Source organism: Epinephelus fuscoguttatus, linkage group LG2, assembly GCF_011397635.1.
Source record: "Epinephelus fuscoguttatus linkage group LG2, E.fuscoguttatus.final_Chr_v1".
NCBI classification, from domain to species: Eukaryota; Metazoa; Chordata; class Actinopteri; order Perciformes; family Serranidae; genus Epinephelus; species Epinephelus fuscoguttatus.
Window position 1 is genome coordinate 42,227,401 of NC_064753.1, and position 16,928 is coordinate 42,244,328.

A 16,928-nucleotide genomic window follows, 5' to 3' on the forward strand; every position below is an offset into this window, starting at 1 on the left:
CTTATTTGTGTACTTGTGTTTGAAACTGTCTCTATTAAGCCATGTTTAGTGTGTGTTTTGAATCAACTAAACTAGAGAGCACTTAACAGCCACCAACTAGGGTTTTGGAGGTCTAACTGCAGAATGACACAGACACACCAGCGCACAAGTATAAATGCTCACAACGGCGTAGGCTCTCCATAGAGCTGACGCACAAGTATAAATCCCGCTAAAAGAAACAGCAGTTAATGTTACTAATTATCTGATGTGCATAGACTAATACTGGTACAGTTAACATTTTGAGTTCCACGACAGTCCTTTTCTAATGCATATATGTATGTGCAGGTGTTAGATGATTAATTGTTCTTCAGATAGGCTGATTGTCCTGAAATAGACAAATATACTGCTTTAATTTGAGTACATTGATTTTAAGGAACAAAACATTGAAAGGGAACAAGCCTACTCAAGTTTAGCGGAGATTTGTGGGTAACCCCAGAACCCATTTTCATTGAGATATCTTGAGGTGAGAGTTCAAGGGACTCTACTGAAAATGGCTACGCCAGTTGTTCCCTTTTAACTTTGGAGTGTTATTTAGCCCCCTTCATGACAAGCTATGCTGACATGGTTGGTACCAATACGTGCCTCAGATTGTTTCCTTTCCTAAGATATCACTACCTTTGCACTAGCTTTAAAAGGTGCAGCCTCCTAAAGACAGTAGTATCACCTTGAGAGTAATACATGTTTTAGCCCCAAAGCAGATAAATGTTTAGCCTTTAGTTGATCAATTTGACCTTTTTCTTCTATATCATTGACTAAGATGTGTGAGCTGTTCCGGTCCAGGGGCAAACAGGAAAGAAAAGAACAAAACAAAGCCCACATCTTACACAATCCGCTTTAAGCAATAACTGCCAGTTCCAGTTGAGCTGAATTTGTCAACGTTTAGTGACCAGCATGCCTTATAGGATGACAGTGATTTGGGACTGCCACCTATATAAGTTGTAACACGTCTGTTTCCCCAGGCTTTGTCTCAGTCTGCTGCTGCCGTCTGATAACCAGCCATGATCCTCCAGGCTGCTGTGCTCAGTGTCTTCCTCTGCTCCGTGCACAGTTTTACTATACAGGTAAGCATCAGCACACACTTTACATTAGCTGACACTAACTGGATGAATACATGCATTTTTCAATGCCACAATTTGCAATGAAATGTGATACAATCTGAAATTTTATAGCCTCAAATTTAATTTTTACTCTGTGTCGTATTACAGGACTCTTCTGAAAAGGGTGACGAGTCGTCTGGTGAGACACGGCTGCTTTTCAGACCGTAAAATCCTGTAAATATATAGTTGTACATCATGTAACTGACGCATGAACAAATTGTTTCTGTTCCAAAGGCAACAACAATGAGGATGAGGATCTCGGTATCTCCACGCTGTTAGAGAAGGCCAATGTTAATGTTGGTATGTTCATCTCCATGGCAACTTATCATTCAGCAGCAAATGTACAGTTATGATAATATAAACTTAAATGTAGGACAAAAATACAAAGCTGGTATTACAGTTCATACCTGGAAGTATACAGCAGATGCTAACAGAACCATCAGTGAGGAAGGAGAGGATGTATCAGACCCAGATTTGACCTGCCTGTAACACAGCAAGATCAAGAATATGAAATGCAGTGCCAGGAAAAAAAGGACACTTGAGTATCTTCGTGTCATTTTGCAGGCAAGAACTTTGACGATCCTCTGGTGATGTATGGAGACATAGCAGTGCCAGACGGTTTCCAGAACGCCGATCCCTGCACAGCACGAGGCTGCCTGTGGCCTAAAGCCACCGATGGCAACGTCTACGTACCCTACCGTATCTCCAACCAGTACTGTAAGTACTGAAGGCTGGGCTTTCATTTGGTTCTTTAAACTGTTAGTGTTCATAATTCACCAACATAACATGCTCACTTTGTATGTATTTTAGCAGCAATACTCCAAGGCTAGTAGTAGGAGTAAATAATCTAGTCGTAGAGTAATTGTGTGGTAGCAGTATGCTACAGTAGAAGCACTATTACTGTTCTATACTAAATAGGTAGCAGTAGCTGTAATAAAGGCAATTGTGGATTTAGTGGTAGTGGTATAGCAGCAGCATAGTAGTAGCAGTAGTAGTATGTAGTAATATTAGAAGCAATGGCAGTAGTACTAGAAATATTAGGACTTGTAACAATATAGTATTAGCAGTGGTAGTAGCAGTAAGAGCAGTGGAAGTTGTCAAAGTAGGATAGTAGTCTCAGCAATAACAGGAGATGCTTAGCACTAATAGCATTAGTAGTAATAGCTTTAGTGCAATGGCCCCAGCTACCTTGATTGGCTGTATATTTGTCATTAAAGGAAGAGGACAACTAACCTATTTGAAGAACAATAGCAGTACCAGTAATAGTGGCACTAGTAGAATAATATAATGATGAAAACTCTGTCTGTGTGTGTGTGTGTGTCTGTTCCACGTTTTTCTCCTCACTGACTTGGTCAATCCATGTGAAATTTGGCAGAGTGGTAGAGGGTCATGGGAGGATGCCAATGAAGCAATATTACATCAATTGGCCAAAGGGGGGCGCTATAGCAACCGATTGAAATTGCAAACTTTGAATGGGCATATCTCATGCCCGTATGTCGTACAGACATGAAACTTTGCACAGAGATGCCTCTCCTCATGAGGAACACATTTGCCTCAAGAACCCATAACTTCCGCTTATATAGATTTTCCACCATTTTTAATTTTTTGAAAAACACTTCAAATGGATCTCTTCCTAGGAACTTTGACCGATCTGCATGAAACTGGGTGAACATAATCTAGGGACCAATATCTAAAGTTCCCTCTTGGCAAAAGTTGGAAAACTAAAACTGAGCTTCTATAAGGCAATGAATATTGCGGAGGGCGTGGCTCATCACATAAAGGTGTATAACATCTCAAGGGTTTCACCCATCACCACGCAACTTTGTAGGCATATGACCACACATAATCTGAGGGGACCCCTCCATTATTGATCCCATCAAACACAATGGGGACGCTAGAGAGCTAATTTCTTATCTAGGCCTAACCGCGATATGGATTTTTACTAACCTTGGTAGATATGTAGAACAGGACGCCTCAAGGTGACTGGAGAAATTTAACTCAAATTGGCAACTGGGTGGCGCTATAACAACAGAAAAATACTTAAAAATGGCTAAAATGCGACCGATCGCTGTGGCTCCCCCTGTGGACCAATGTCTTGTTTTTTTTTCTAATTTTTGGTATGACTAAGTCATGGTATGGTATGCTGTACATAATCATGGAAACTGTCAGTGTGTCATTCTATCTGTCCCACGTTTTTCTACTCACTGACATGGTCATTGGCATAGGTAGAAGGTGACAAAGCTACCAATGGGTATGGATTAGTAATAATAATTATTATTGTTGTAATAGTAGGGGAGAGTCGCCATATTTGTAACATTTTTCACTCTTTTACTTAGAGATTTTTTACTTTCATGGGTAATATTTTCAGACAAACATCCTACATGTGTCCGATATCAAAAACAACTTAAAATTCTTTGTTAATGAAAACAAGTTGTGAGGAACTAAACCGAAAGTGGTTTTCTCCGGATACTCCGGCTTCCTCCCACAGTCCAAGGACATGCACATCAGGTTAATTGGTGACTCTAAAGTGGACATTCATGTGAGCATGAATGGTTGTCTGTCTCTATGTGTCAGCCCTGTGATTTTGCTTCATGTAATGGCAAAGTCATAAAGAAAAATGAAGAATGCAACAAACTGATAATAAATGTTCAGCTTTTTTTTTATTTTTATTTTTTTTTTACTATCAAGCCCAAAGAGAGAGAGATACCATTATCCGAGGCCTGCGGTCATTTGCTGCGTCCACCTGCATCCGCTTCACCCCTTTGAATAGACAGAGAGACTTTGTGGACATCCAGTCTCGCTCAGGGTACAGACCGCACAATGCACATACCACATATGCATGCATGCCTGAATGCACTCAAGAGTCAAAGTGTTATTTACTTCTCTCTTTCAGGTGTTTTTCATTTGTCGGCCGCCGGGGTAATGGCCAGGTAGTGTCTTTGAGTCGCCAGGGCTGTGTTTTCCAGCAGATCATCCAACATGAGCTGCTCCACGCCCTGGGCTTCAACCATGAGCAGACCCGGTCTGACAGGGACCAGAATGTTCGCATCCTGCTGCAGAACGTCATTCGTGGTGCGTCCAGACTTTCTTTATGTAGAATATACATGGAACCTTTGTGATACTGACGCAGAAGACATAAACAACTAAAACAGGGTCTTACACATACAACTTGACCTTCATCACTTTTAAGGACAAATAAATAGATGTGAAACATAACTTGACATTATCATATCATTTTAACAGGTAGGTAGTGACAGGGGATGTGAACTGTGTGCTTATCACGCTCTCTAAAATGAGAAACCATATGTACAGGAATAGTGTTGTTTCCTGCAGATAAAACTCATCACACATTTCTTTCTTGACTGGCAAACTGTAATAAAACAGAGACTTGTGATCCCTTGCAGGAATGGAGTTCAATTTCAGGAGGATCCAAACGAGGAACCTTGGCACTCCCTATGACTACAACTCTGTCATGCACTATGGAAGGTAGCGTCTCAATTCACTCACCAAATTTAAAGTTCAAGGTCATGTTTACATTTGTGTGTGTGTGCATGTGTTTTTGTGAGTGTGTATGTCTGTCCGCATCTGATCTCACAAACTACTGGACCAATCAGCCTAACATTTCGTGTGCACATGTATGATTCTCTGCTCAAGGACCTCTCATGCTTGCAGTGATTCACAGTTGTTGAATATCCTGTTTAATTGACTGTTTCATATCGTCATTGATTGCTGACTCCTTACGCTTCTTAAGTGACCAATAGGGGGCGTAAATTTTCTGTGAATTGGCCTGGCTAAAAAAATCATGCAATACCGTCTACTGCAGGCCACAGTTTTTTCCATGGTGGAAAACTGACATCCAAAGAAAAGTTTGGTCTCATTTTAAACTTGAGTATCTGCAGATTATTTTTATACCTGATACGTTATAATTTGGATTTCCATTCATCAGGTGGACACAAACACAACTCCAAATAAATGATAATGTCCCTCTGTGTCTGCTGGATGTGTGAATCCACAATTGTTTGCTAACACACTAGCTGCAACGACTGAAAAAAGTTATACTATGTCAGATTACAGCTTGATTTTCAGTGGCCAAAAGATTCTTAATGCAGCTTTAAGCTTGCAGACTGTCCATACTTCAGCTGTCAGTGGTCACTCTACAATACAGGTGTACAGTTTAAACCTCTCATCACTGCTGTGTATTGGCACCATAGGTTCGCCTTCTCCAGGAACAGGCAGCCAACCATCGTTCCCATCCCCAACCCCAATGTAGCCATTGGTAGGGCCACCCAGATGAGTCCTACTGACATCCTTCGGGTGAACCGCCTTTACCGCTGCAGTAAGTACCTTTTTCAAACCTAATCCTCCCTGCCTAAACTTCCCACTTGTTTCTACATATACCTGCAGTATATTTCTCCTGAGCTACATAACATTTCACCTGTCTCCCTACCTGTCTCCTAACTGTACTCTCTCATACTGTCTTCCCGCTCAGTCAGGCTGAACACGAAGATCAAAAACTATGTTCATTGTAGCCGTGCCATAAAGAAATCAAGCAGCATTTACAGACTTTGACGTCTTTTTTAATCCATGTCAGATACGGCTGCTTCCAGAAGCAACCCTGAACACAAGCAGAAGAATGATGTCCTCTGAATCAAAGTAAGTGGGTCGTGGGTTTGGATGTTTTTTTTGGAAATTGCTATGTACACACTATCCTCAGTGTGATGTAGAGAAGAGTTTCCATCACTTTCATTTTTAGGAACTTTAATTTACTGATTTTTTTTTTTTTATTTTAAATGTTTTGTGACATTTTGCCACTGTAAGATAGTCACTGATCCAGACAGGAAACATTAATGTACATTTGTGCAGCCATGTTTCCTCTAAGTCAAACATTGATCTATGATATTTATTTTTTTATTTATTTAACCCATTTTTAACCAGGTAAGTTCCTCTGACATCAATGATCTCTTTTTTCAAGGGAGACCCGGCCAAAACAGCAGCATACAAAAAAGTAACAGCGAAACATCCACGCAATAAAAAACATATTAGAACACCTACACACAATGACAAGACCCAACAGATTAATTCATCCTTGTTCTTATGAGAGCTTTAAAATCAGGCAGAGACCAGTTCACATAGCTTCGTGCACTAGGAATACACCTGTTAATACACCTGTTACTTCGAAACTTTATGTATGTGCTGTATGTATGCGTATGTGTGTGTGTGTGTGCACATCCTCATATTCATTTAATATTCTTTTACAGTCTCCTCTTTTTCCAACAGATCAAGAGGAAATGAAGCTGATTGATGCATCTTTTTATCTACAAGCAAAATCAGAAACGCATCTTGTGCTTAATGAAAGTGATTAAATTTATTAATAGGATTGATTGATTGATTGATTGATTGAAATTAACAAGTTGATTAAATGAGCTTTTGCGGCGTACTAATGAGATATGAAAAGCATCCTGATATATGTACATGTAGATGAATAACTGCTTGTGAGTCTGATTGAATACATATAATGAATAAAAATGCATATTCACATATCTCAGCCTCAGCCTGTGTCTGTTTGCAACACACTTTGACCTGAAAAGAAATAAGCTGTACAAGTGTGACTATAAAAACAAGGCTTATTCTTTCATCTAGAAGCAGAACTCAGTGTGAACCAGGTGATCAGCAATATTCACACTTTCTGTCATTCTCACTGATGCAGAGAATCTTGTACTCTCGGTCACTCTTGGTTCATTTCGGTGAATAGAATAAACTCAATGAGTCTCAGTTGACACCCACGGCTTGTTGTTCAAAATACACTTCATGTGGCCGACCACACAATACTGGTTTATCAAGCAAGATCACTTTGCATTTTTTTGGCCACAGTTCGTAGAGATGAACCAAGCAGGACCTGAGCAAGTGGAACTATTTTGTTTTCATACACACACATTAAACAAGCAAATGAACGGTTATCTAACGACAGACATTTCCCTCTGGCCGACATGGCCACAGCAAAGAACCATTAAGTTGACAGCGAGGGCTGCTGCTTTCAGGAGCAGTGGAAAATTGAACACTTTTTCACTGAAAGATGAAACAGTCGCTCGGTCTCATTTGTATGGGATTTTTATTTTGAGCAACATACTTGATGCAAGAAGCATTTTCACACTCGCTTATTTGGCCCTTATTTTTTTTAAAAAAAAGTTTGGACACAGTGGAGTCTAGGCATCCACAAGGTCCTCGTCTTACCATATCTTAACCTTCAGAAACCCTGGAGTTCTCTTCACCTCTTCACTGTCTGCCTGCATGCAGACTGTGAAGGACTCCGAGGCCTCCAAAAATATCTAACCATGACCATAGATGCGTGCACGTTCCTGGAGTTATGACTATTTGTGATGACTTATACATATGTTCACATTCAATAATTCTTCCAGGACACTCACATTGTTGGCCTTCATGAACAGAGCCCAGTGAAGCTGCTTCATAAACACACACAGGTGATAAAATGTAGCACATACTGGAGATGATAAACCTGTTTATGGCCTTGGTCTGAATGCCAGACTCAGCACATACACATATGTCCACCTGTGGGAATGAGTCTCAGTTTGATATTGAGAACACGTAGGGTGAACAAAATAACAAATACTATCCTGCAAAAGATTTTATTATCTCATACAATACCTTTAATAAATACATTTGTTATAACAGGAGTTTATTTAACTATATGGCCATTTGTAGTGGTTTTTAATAGACTGTAAAGTGATCCTTTTATGTTGTCTATCTTAATTGGGAGGGTGTGTTTCATTACGCTGCACAGGTGCTGCTTTTGTGTGAGGCATCATACTCCAACTTCACCTGTGTAATCATAGTACATAAATATGGTTTCATTCAAGGGTTCATGATGACAGCAGAGGTCAACTGACACTCATCACACTTTTTAGCAACCCAGTGTTAGATGAATACAGGCCATGAAACAGTGACTTTTCCACATGTTTCTGTCCCTGTATAGTGGTAAAGGCATCAAGTGTCCTTTTTCCCACCCACAGTGGTATTGAGATGTTTCTGTCTATACACGTGTTCAAACCATATGTGACTGATAAGCCTGTGAGTTTAGCTGATTCTGGGCTTTCTTAGTACCCAGATAATCCATATTAGGGCTCACTGACGCAGTTGAACGTATATAAAAACCTGGAGTGAAACCTCGGCTGCACAAGTCCACACAGAGGATCCAAGGTGAGTTCAGCTGCAGATGTCTGCAGCACAGTGTGATGGAGAAGTGTGCACGCTCTTTCAGCTGTCTTTGTTGGGGGGTTCAAACACTGTGTTTCCTCTGAGTGGAAGCTGATTCATGTCTGTGTCCTGCAGATCTGCTGGTATGGCTCGCATGTCTGTTTTCAGGTTCTCAGCTCTGGCTCTGCTGCTGCTGTCTGCCTGCTGTTGGGCTGACAATGAGGTAGGATCATAGTGGAAGAGAAACAGTTGCCAGTGGAGGCAGAATGATTACTGGACATTCGCCATGTTGCATCATGTGGCACTTCCAGATGTTATAAAATACCTGTTAAGCCTCAACTGCCACAGTCAAACAGGAAACGACTCCTGTCTCACATATGAAGCTGCTCAACTTCTTCACATTTACATTAATTTTTTATTTTAATTAAGTTTTTATGCTTTATTTTAGCAGTATTTTGATAATGAACATGTGTCTTGTAACTCCCTTATATAACAGTTTGAATATGAACGTCCCACTTTGAGACACAGTATTTGGCTAACTGGCCAGAAAGTTCTTGTGTTAACTTTTAGCTGTAATTTTAACTCATGTTTTTCTCTCTGTTTCTGATATGTTTGTTTTCCCTCCTCCAATCCCACGCTGAACCTGCAGGCAGGTATGTAATGTATTCTAACAGTCAGACCTGATGTACTGACGTGCACAGTATTGTAACAAGTTTATTTTCACACAAAGTGAAATTGTGTCGATGTCACTGTGCAGAGGAGATTGCAGAGGAGGACTTAGGGGATCTGTCTGTCTCTGAACTTCTGGAGAGAGCCAACAGTAATCTGCGTGAGTGTGAGCTGCTGCAGTCACCATGTCTCCCATGAAAACTGCTGATATGTCACTATTGTCTCTTCTATTAGTAGCAGTTCAGCTGGTTTCTGAGTTGCTGTGTGATGTGTTTCAGTCCGTTCTGATGATGGTCCCATCCTGACTGAGGGAGACATCGTCATCGACAGCGAGACCGAGAGAAACGCCGACCCCTGCACCAGCCGTGGCTGCAAGTGGGGCAAATACACTGACGGAAAGGTCTACATTCCTTATTACATCGCCAGTCACTTCTGTAAGTGTCACACAGAGGTCCAAATATGCTCTGTCCATATACAGTAGCTTCATTTTTAATGCAGCCGGTTGTAGCAGCAAAAGGTTCGAGAGTGAGAGTGACCAGAGAGCTAACTGTTCATACACCAGAATCTAACAGACAGGGGCCTGTTTGATGCTCACTGATGATAATAAACTCATTAATAGCAGCAGTCAGGTCCCCTGAGTCACAACATGAATGACTAAAGTTGAAACAGATGTAAGACAAAAACAACAGTCAGCAAAAGGTCAAATCCAACACAGTCAGGATTCACTCAACCAATTAATTACAAACCACTGAGTCAGTCAAGACGCTTTCACTCATCAGTCATTTGCAACAACACAAGTTACAGAAGCTGTCAGAAACTCCTCTAACATCAGTTTTCCTTGTGCCGCGTGTTGGTAAAAAGCTAACTGTTGTGTGGTGTGGTCCTGCCAGCCTCCCGTGAGAAGGCCATCATCACCCGTGGACTGGAGTCCTTCTCTTCCTTCTCCTGCATCCGCTTCAGGCCCAGCAGGAGCAGCGACCGCGACTGGCTGAGCATCGAGTCCAAGGACGGGTAAGAGAGAGATGTTACACAGTGAGTTTGAGTCGGAAGCTTTTCTCAGACTTCTGTGTTCTTCAACTCGTCTCTGATCCTGTCCAGCTGCTACTCCTACGTCGGCCGTCGTGGTGGTAAGCAGGTGGTGTCTCTGGCCCGTCGTGGATGCCTCTACCATGGAACCGTCCAGCACGAGCTGCTCCACGCTCTGGGCTTCAACCACGAACAGACCCGCAGTGACAGGGACAACCACATCAAAGTCCTGCTGCAGAACGTTCAGTCTGGTAATGGAGCTGTTTATTATTCAGAGTGGAGTGTTAGAGAGGAGACCCAGGAAAGTGTAGACGAGTCTATTCAGATAAGAGACACTGATATGATTTGTTTTCCTAAAAACATGCAGACCTGAAGTTTAATATTTAATGAATAAACCTTATGAACAAAAACACTGAACATACAACCTTACGGACAGACAAGATTGTATCAGACAAAACAGAAGCTCATTGTGTGACTGCAGTTTTCCAAATATAAAACCATTAGATGTAGACTGGATTTTCTCCAGCAGCTGGACTCTTTTATGTCCAGAGTCAAAGTGAATTCAAAGCAAACAAATGTCACTTTAAACTAATGCTATTCTTGTTTTTGTTTTTAGGAATGGAGCACAACTTCAGGAAGATCGCCACCCTGAACCAGGGCACTCCCTACGATTACAACTCTGTCATGCAGTACCACAAGTGAGAACAACTGGCTTCACTTCAGCCCTGCTCTGTGTCGTCATACGTGTGTGTGTTGTGCGTGCAGGAAGTGCTGTGGTTCAGCCTAACTGCTGTGTGTCCTCTTGCAGGTACGCCTTCTCCAAGAACAACCAGCCCACCATGCTCCCCATCCCTAACAACAACGTGTCCTTTGGTAACGCTAAGGAGATGAGTCGCAACGACATCGCCAGGCTTAACACGCTCTACGGCTGCTGTGAGTGTCCACATGAGCATATTATGAATATATACACACACACATGCTGCCTGTTACACTCAGTTTGACCTAACCCACCTGTGTGCTGATCACTGTTACAGAGGAAGCCCGTTCAGATGTGTTGACAGACAGATCAGAGGGAAGACTGAACAACAGAAGCTGCGGACTTCAACTCATCAGCACACCAGTCATGATCAAACTATAAAGTTACTCTGAGTGAAATAAAAAAATGATTTCCCTGACTCATTCCCTTCTCAAGCCACTTTGAAAGCTCCATACATGACTGAATAACAGTGTGAAAATCTTCTGCTCAAACAAACCTCATACAAAAATTTATAGTTTCTGGGAATCTGGTAGTTTCATTAAGCAAATGCAGATGAATGCTGAATATTGTGTAACTTTGTCTTATGTGTTGGTAAATTTATTAACCTACATTTTCTGAGTATATAGATCTACAGTAGATTACTATTACTTTTACACATGGACTACAACTTTCTTTTAGGTATTGGGGAGGTGAAATATCTTTAAAGTTACAGACTGGTTTTGTCAGTAGCTGTCCCTCTCCATATCACCACATTTCCTATAAAAAAAATACTTGAATTGACCTCTCGCTAAGCCCCGCCGTTTTGTAATGGTCCGACAAGCTGTCAGAGTAAGCATGGTACCCACACTGTCACTAACTGCACTCCCTAAAGAAATATTATCATGTTTTTGGACAAATGAAAGAGTGATTCCAGAGAGAAGCAGACAGAGGGGTCTACAGTCTGTGTTTGAAGGATATATCCAGGATGTCAAACTGACTCAGCAGCAACAACAGGTTAAAAAGACAAAGATAGTTAGAAGCTAAAGCCGAACTATAGGCTACAGATCACAGTGTAAAAGTGAACCACCACATCACTGCTGATCGCCACACAAGACAATGAATATAAAGGGAAACTTTGCTCATATTGAACCAGCTGTGTGGCATCGCAGTGTGTGCAGATGAACGGTGTTTGGATTCACCCCCATGCTGCTGACAGCACCCCGACCTCGTTTCCCTTCACTGGTTCCTGTACAGCAGGGTCGCTCTTTGTTTCACTGTTATAATCATTAAAAAAAAAAAAGCAGCATGTGTATGCATTCAGTAGGCTATATTTTCAGTAGCTAGCTAGCTAACCCTACACTTTTCAGGGTTTGATTTTGGTTTTGGAACAGGGAAGAAATGTATATCTTTTTCCAACCTCTCCAGGTAACGAGTATCATTAATACACGTCGTGCCCCAGGCACAACATTTAGATCCAAATCCACAAAACCAGCCTGAAAATCAAAGAAATCTGAAACGACTTCATTAGAGTCAATGGAGCACAGCTGTGTTGTTGTTGGACCCTGGTCTGAGCCGGCCCGATGCTACATTATGATTGGTCAGTCTGTGTTCGGAGGCGAGACTTAGTGAAAGGTCAATTATCAGGCTTGCTGACATTTTTAGAAGAAATGTGTTTTTACAATAAAAAACTACAATATTGATAAAGAATATTATTGAAACTATTACCATCTTTCTGTTATTGATTTAAGTTCTGTTCACTCAGGATATCAGTGCTTTGAACATTCTAATACTAATAAAAGTAATGCTATCAGACATATATTGGTTTAAATATGTTGCACAGTGTTACAATGACTTACTATAAGGTAGTATTTCTTTATGCTTCCAATTTCAGCAGGTAACTACTGAAACCACTATAGCAGATTAATACAAAATTTGGTCAGACATATTTTTGTAGTGTCATGATCATGTTCATTTATATTAGTGCTAAAGTAAGAAACTAAATGTGTATTAATCTGGGTACTGATATCAACAGTATTATCAGTGCTCTGTGTAGAGAGTTGTAGTTATTGACAGCCTCCACTGGAGGGCGTCACTATCCTCATGATGACACAGAAAGGTTTCAGTCTTTATCAGTTTAACAGTAAAAATGCTTTCACGTTAATATTAACAATACATGTAACTTGAACAGTATTTCTAACAATATTAAAGTATCACTATACCCATCTTTGAAAATGGCCTTTGTCCTACCCTAAATTGTGTAGTGCTTCTTTCTTGGTGTGTTTCTTTTTGGGTCCTCAGTTTGATTGTATTTTGTGGAGCACTTTGTGAATTTTATTTCTGTGGAAGGTGCTATGATGACAATTACATTTATTATCACTATTCTGTTACTGGAGTGACTGACTCTCTGGACTAGCTGAAAACTTCAGCATGGACACATTCAGAAATGAGCACTGCCCTCCAGTGGACACAGTCACAAATTACAATACTCACAGTGACTATGGAGCCAAGAACATTTGGAGAGTTGGGATTGTGTACAAGAACATCTAATTGTGTGCAAGTTTTAAAGCTTGCAAAACAATAGCTGTAAAAAATACTTTATAAATGTGAGAAAAAAAATGTGTGAGAATGTGTAAAAAAGATTTGTAAGTGCTTAAAAAATTTAAAAATAAATACAAGTTGTGCTCAAAATTCCCACACTGTATGTGTCATTAAAGTTTCAAACACACACACAGTTCAGAGTTACAGAAAAATCCAGCTGATCACAATCATTTGGCGTTTTAGGGTGGGCACAACTACATGCTGTAACTATTTTTGCAGTCACTGTGTGCAGCTTCTTGGAGTCAGTGAGATTCAAGCACACAAATGAGGTAAACATATAAATGAGTGCGCTTCAGAGGTGTCGGTAGGCGCATTTTTAAATTTTGGACAGTATCAGGCTCGCTGTTTTCCCCTGTTTCCACTCTCCAGGCTGTGTTTGTATGTTTTAATGACTTACAACTAAAATCAGGCTGCATTTTGAAAGTGGTTAATTCTTAGAGTCATTACAGGAAGCACAATTTATATCAATACATTGGGATAAATGTTGATATATCATCACATTAGCTGTGGATGGAATGAACGTTCCCCACCACACATTGGCTACATATAGTGGCCTTGTCACAGTTGACTGCTGTGGGCGGGTTTATATTGCCAACAGTGTGTTGAATGTCCCACACTGATAAGGACAGAGGAGTGTGTTTTATGTGACAGATGTTTCAAGCTCAGACTGTCAGATCTACAACACAACATTTAAGCATTGGGGAGGACACAGTGAAGTTTCTGCTGGGGACAATATACATGAATACAGACAATAGGAGGTTTTTAGAAACACTGATGTTCCCTACATGTCCCCAGTGCAACCCCTATTAGAAACTGTGGATATCATTAGTATAGTTTTTTATGTATGAATAGTATTTGATATATATTTTCTTTCAATGTGATCTTATATAATACCAACTGGACAAACTCTATTGATAAGGACCATGTAATGATATTAAAGTAATTTAATATAATTCATCTAATTTATAAGAAATAAACCCAAAAGCTCCCTACTTTAAATCATACTTTTTGCTGCACCAAGACACCGTCATGTCTTTCCTCAAGAAAGGGAAATCAAGGTTTCAAAAAAGAGAATAAGGAGGAAAGAGAAAGAATGCAAACTGCCTTTATAACATATATATATATATAAAAATCCCGTTTTACCCCACCCCCATGAGGGTGTGGTGGTCGTGTGTCTTCCTCAAGCTTGAGTCCTCCACCAGAGGCCCACATGTACATCAAAGGACCAAAGGACGAAGGGTAGGGGGAGCAGAGTAGACTGCTTCTGCATAGGGCCCAGAATTTGCCTACGCCCTGATAACCACCAGAACAAGAAAGCAGAAAAGAACTAACTCTATTGTGCTTCTATATAACAATGAGAGGGCCATCAACCAAAGATAAAATGTCTACAGCCACCAAAATGCAAGTTTGTAGTTTCAGTGTATTGAGAAATTGTTTTGCATGTAGTGTTATAAAAACAAAAACCACTTGGGCCCACAAAGTAAATTATCATGGTATTTTTGATCAAATACCTCCATATTGATATGCAACAGTATTGCAGGGTTGGCTACTGGTGCTTTCACAAATACTTACACGAAGACATATTTGATAGAGTTGTACCGATGCCGATACCAGTATCGGAAATGCCTCCAATACTGCCTAAAATGCGGTATCGGGCATCGGCGAGTACAGCCTATGAGCAATCCAATACCACGTAATGCCTCACGTCATTACGCATACGCACGCTACAGGCAAACGAAACCGAAATGGAGCTCAAAAAGCATTATACTGTAGCCTTTAAAATGTCTTTTTCACCAAATTGTGTGGCTGCACTTTAACCTGTGTCTTGATCTGTGTCAACACTGGATTATACTAATAATAAAAAAAAGTTTTATGGCATTCATTCTACTATTATGTATTTATTTCTTAATATTTTACATAGAGTTTTAAGAGTTGAGACATACAACAATTCATATCCCATCCATTTTTATTTTACGCACTGGTATCAGATTGGTACTCAGTATTGGCAGATACCTAAGGTTCAGGGATCGGAATCGGTATCGGGAAGGAGAAAGAGGTATCGGTACATCTCTAATATTTGATAAATAATCATCACTAAAGTGGATATTATGTGTGAGTAAAAGCAAAAAATAGAACAGCTGGAACAGTCCGGTACAAAAATTACATCACATTACTATAATGCAGCCTTAATAACCAAATAAAGACAACACCGAGTGTATAACGATATCCAAAATCTTAGACAATCTTAGGGATGTATGACAATATCGGCACGTCATTGGTATCGGCCAATCTGCTTTTTTTATTTGCAAAATGAATGAGTGTTATGTCAATTGAAAGGTATTGTATTTCATGTCTCCATCTGCTGATGGGCCATCACAATAAGAATATGCACACATAATGTGATGCTAATTCCACTACAGATCACTAAAATTAGGTTGGTAAAGAAAGTGGATATCTCAATATCAGTATCGTTATCAGTTAAATGGGTTGGTACATAATATGTGCTCCCATAAAAAGATATATTGATATATTGCCAAGCTCTCACTGTCACAATCACTTAGAGTATATGTAGCGTGTAATGTTGGAGCTCAGAGTAACTTACCACACTGGCCCGTCCTGTCCAGGTACATCAGGCCGATACATCATGGCGTCCATCACAACAACAAAAAACAGTGTTAAATCCAAAGTCCGGTGCCAAAAGAAAAACGGACTAAACATAAAAAATCACGGTGTCCCACTACTGATTCCCCCAGTGTTGTTTTGGCCCTACTCAGGTGTAACCGGAAGTAACATATCTCCTCTTGATCCGCCGAACGACGGTTCACTCAAACTGCAAAGCTAGCTAACGGCTAAAGATGCTAAACTAGCTAGCTAGGTGTTAGCGGGCTTGGTAGCAACGTCTTTTATAGTCATACACAGTCACGAAACAAAAGCCCCACACTCTGTATGCTCCCGTGCTCATAGGAGGGTCCTGTCAGATCACTATTTAGTACTATTTTTTACTAACTTTCCCTGCTTGACCTCTCCATGTTGCTATCTCTCAAACTCCATTGCTGCTGACCTTTCCTCTTCTTCTGCTCCCATGATTGGCTGACACCTTTACAAGGAAATGACCACCCATTCAACTTAAAATGAATAAATCAATTAATCAGTTAATAAATAGCATAAAAACAATACAGATGTTATAAAATTATATCCAGAAATGACAGAAATCTTATATATCAGGTCATGAGATTATGTACAGGGCGCACAGGTTCAGTGTTTTAGTAGCTTTCTTATTTTTTGAGAATAGAATTGACTTAATGTTTGAGTTCAGATTCAATAACTGAAAAGGACGGTTTATGAGCGGAAAAGTTTGATTCATGAATGTATGTTTTGGCAAGTAATAAAGTCAAATTGATGATGTAACACTGATTTGCTTTGGTAGAGGGACCGCCCATTCAACTTGACCTCTCAGTAAAGCCTACTTTGTAAACCCTATTTCTCAAGAATTGATATAAATAACTGCTGTTATGAGAAAACAAACTTTGTTATCTCAAGATAACAGCATT

General features: G+C 40.2%; 2 protein-coding genes across 3 annotated transcripts; both read left to right on the forward strand.

Moving 5' to 3' along the window:
• Positions 1–957: 957 nt before the first annotated feature.
• On the forward strand, positions 958–6,676 carry LOC125900442 (low choriolytic enzyme-like). Of its 2 annotated transcripts, none has more exons than XM_049595440.1 (10): positions 958–1,100; positions 1,245–1,275; positions 1,371–1,436; positions 1,701–1,853; positions 3,825–3,942; positions 4,030–4,208; positions 4,541–4,622; positions 5,348–5,472; positions 5,728–5,789; positions 6,395–6,676. In XM_049595440.1, the coding sequence occupies exons 1-9, from the start codon at positions 1,038–1,040 to the stop codon at positions 5,781–5,783; spliced, it is 873 nt and encodes a 290-aa protein (XP_049451397.1). In that variant the 5' UTR covers positions 958–1,037; the 3' UTR covers positions 5,784–5,789; positions 6,395–6,676. The 2 variants fall into 2 exon arrangements, with proteins under 2 accessions (XP_049451397.1, XP_049451388.1); XM_049595431.1 differs by having other exon boundaries at positions 6,414–6,676.
• Positions 6,677–7,712: 1,036 nt separating this feature from the next.
• Positions 7,713–11,186, forward strand: LOC125900510 (hatching enzyme 1.2-like). The gene is made up of 9 exons (XM_049595556.1): positions 7,713–8,571; positions 8,998–9,001; positions 9,106–9,177; positions 9,296–9,451; positions 9,908–10,028; positions 10,116–10,294; positions 10,660–10,741; positions 10,852–10,976; positions 11,078–11,186. Coding segments are annotated over exons 1-9 (846 nt in total). The 5' UTR covers positions 7,713–8,466; the 3' UTR covers positions 11,080–11,186.
• Positions 11,187–16,928: the final 5,742 nt, after the last annotated feature.